This window comes from Lactuca sativa, chromosome 4 (genome assembly GCF_002870075.4).
Source record: "Lactuca sativa cultivar Salinas chromosome 4, Lsat_Salinas_v11, whole genome shotgun sequence".
Classification (NCBI taxonomy): domain Eukaryota; kingdom Viridiplantae; phylum Streptophyta; class Magnoliopsida; order Asterales; family Asteraceae; genus Lactuca; species Lactuca sativa.
The window spans coordinates 158,605,462-158,607,750 of NC_056626.2; the positions used below are offsets into that span (position 1 = coordinate 158,605,462).

General features: G+C 29.8%; 1 protein-coding gene across 1 annotated transcript; it reads left to right on the forward strand.

The window, feature by feature from the left end:
* The first annotated feature begins 598 nt into the window (after positions 1 to 598).
* Positions 599 to 1,534, forward strand: LOC111906883 (uncharacterized). The gene is made up of 3 exons (XM_023902658.3): positions 599 to 927; positions 1,014 to 1,141; positions 1,283 to 1,534. Exons 1-3 carry the CDS (start codon positions 769 to 771, stop codon positions 1,356 to 1,358), a joined length of 363 nt encoding a protein of 120 aa, XP_023758426.1. The 5' UTR covers positions 599 to 768; the 3' UTR covers positions 1,359 to 1,534.
* The last annotated feature ends 755 nt before the right edge of the window (positions 1,535 to 2,289 follow it).

The following is a 2,289-nucleotide window of genomic DNA, read 5'->3' on the forward strand; positions in this document are numbered from 1 at the left end:
TTATCATCTTATATTCTTGTTTTTATTATCATTAATCGGTATATGTTAAAAAGATACATTAATAATTCTAAAGCATTAAGATGCTTTGTAATCTAGTGCTACACAAGTGAGATGGATTCATGGTTTTGAAATTGAACCACGTCACAAAGCCACACTCCAGATCCACACTATGCCTGGATGTGACAAGACAGTATGGTTGATTTACATTAAACGATCTGATTTATTATCAACTTTCATAGCCCAGTTACAAACCAATATTTTGTTATAAATTAACAAAATTTGATGCGTAAAAAGTTTAACCCGAAATTCTCAATCTTCTAGATATGAAGATCGTTTAAAAAAACTTAATTAGATTAAAAAAAGAAAGATGATGACAAAGAACAACAGCAAAATGTGGATGGTCAGAACTTAGAGAGCCCTTTACCACTAATTAAACAAACTAACTCAAATCAATCGCCACCATTATTACAAAAGCCTACCCCACTCCACAAATAATGAATTTGGCTGAATTTTTTATCTTTTAACATGGCTCAGTTTAGTTAGTTGTGGAGATCGTTTAAGCATGAACTTTCTTTCAATCTACAGATATTGTAATTTATTGTCAACAGACCCATCAAAACATTTATAGTATTAGTTATACTAAAAAAAGGTTCCATAATTTACTACATCTATAAATATTATATATACGTACATATAAAAACCACACAGCTTTCTTGCTTCTAATCTCCCTCCCCACTTCTCCCACACAATTGAGCTCAATAATTAGCGATGGCTGTAAGAATTTCCTCTATGCAGTTAGTCTCGATACATCATAAGCCTAATCGAACACCATCAACTTCTAAAAGGGTATTCATTTCTGCAAAGTCAGACTCAGAAAAGCCATCTTCACCTCCACTTCAGATCAGATCCAATATCAAGCTACAAAAGGTCTGAATCTTCTCAAAAAGATGTCAAGATCAAGTAAGTTGTATGTTATGATCTAAACTGACCTATATTTCAATGGTAATTTACAGGTGTTTGAAGATAAATCTAGTGGTATAGTATGTTACAGAGATGATAAAGGAGAAGTAATTTGTGAAGGATACGATGAAGGACCTAGGATTCCCCAAACCTTGTTTTCAAGATTTTCTTCTCATCAAAGGTATATATAATATGTTTTCAAGATTTTCTTCTCATCAAAGGTATATATAATATATATTATATTGATTTCTTGGCATGCTTTAGATATATACTATGAAGCTTTGAGTATTGATAGATTGATTTTTTTCGTTTGAAATCTCAGAGATGGAGAAGCCATGATACGTCTCCTTAAAAGAAGTCTTCTTTTAGTCATAGGAGGTGCTGGTAAAGTCAACTAATCATGGAGTACTGCTGACCATTTCTAACATGTATAATCGTTGTTCTTTTCTTATGGTGTTCTTAGTCCATAGAATTCGAATCAAACAAAAGCTGTAATTATCAGGTCATTGATGAATCGACTTTGGCTATATATGTACGTAGTTTGTTTATAAAAGTCGGAATTACTTGTATGGAATTCATGAGTTTATTTTTCTTTTTCATTTTTTTAAGGCAAGACTTTTGTCGGTTTGTGTGCCAATGAAAGCTAGTTTTGACTTTTGAAGGAAAAAAATAATGAATTAATTTAGAATGGATCTGTTTGCCACTGATTGGGTTAAATAGTGAAGGAAGGAGGAAGGTACAGAAATTATATATATATATATATATATATATATATATATATATATATATATATATATATATATATATATATATATATATATATATATATATATATATATAAAATCCCGTGGGCATGAATGAACAGTAAAGTTTTAACTTTCTTACTTTGGCCACAAACTTTTATAGTGGTAATACATTTGCCTAGTTGTTTAAAGTTATTATTTTTTGGTTTTGTAACACTTTTATAGTTTTTTTCAAAACTGCCCCCTCTGTTTTTTTCTTTTATACTTGCGCCACCACTTTTCCAACTCTGTTGACTTTGGTCACATTTCTTTGTGTTTTATCCATTTTATCTATTTTTTCAATTCAAAACTCAATTAACGTCAAAATTCTATTCACCTCATGCGGAGCATGGGCTTCTTCTAGTTATAAATTAAATTTTAATATTCCAATCAACAAGCTATGTGAAATATATCTAAAATAATCCATGTTATTAAAATTAAAGTATTTTATGTTAATGATGTAATATAATCAAAATAAAATAAAAAGTTCTTAATAATGCTACGTACGTACAAGCTTGTATAAACATGCATAAGTATTAAGAAGGGT

Bases quoted from the DNA above. Each gene is read 5' to 3' on its own strand.
- LOC111906883 (XM_023902658.3), top strand. From the start codon at position 769: ATGGCTGTAAGAATTTCCTCTATGCAGTTAGTCTCGATACATCATAAG. The intron at 928-1,013 runs GTCTGAATCTTC...GGTAATTTACAG, and splicing joins CCAATATCAAGCTACAAAAG to GTGTTTGAAGATAAATCTAG. The intron at 1,142-1,282 runs GTATATATAATA...TTGAAATCTCAG, and splicing joins AGATTTTCTTCTCATCAAAG to AGATGGAGAAGCCATGATAC.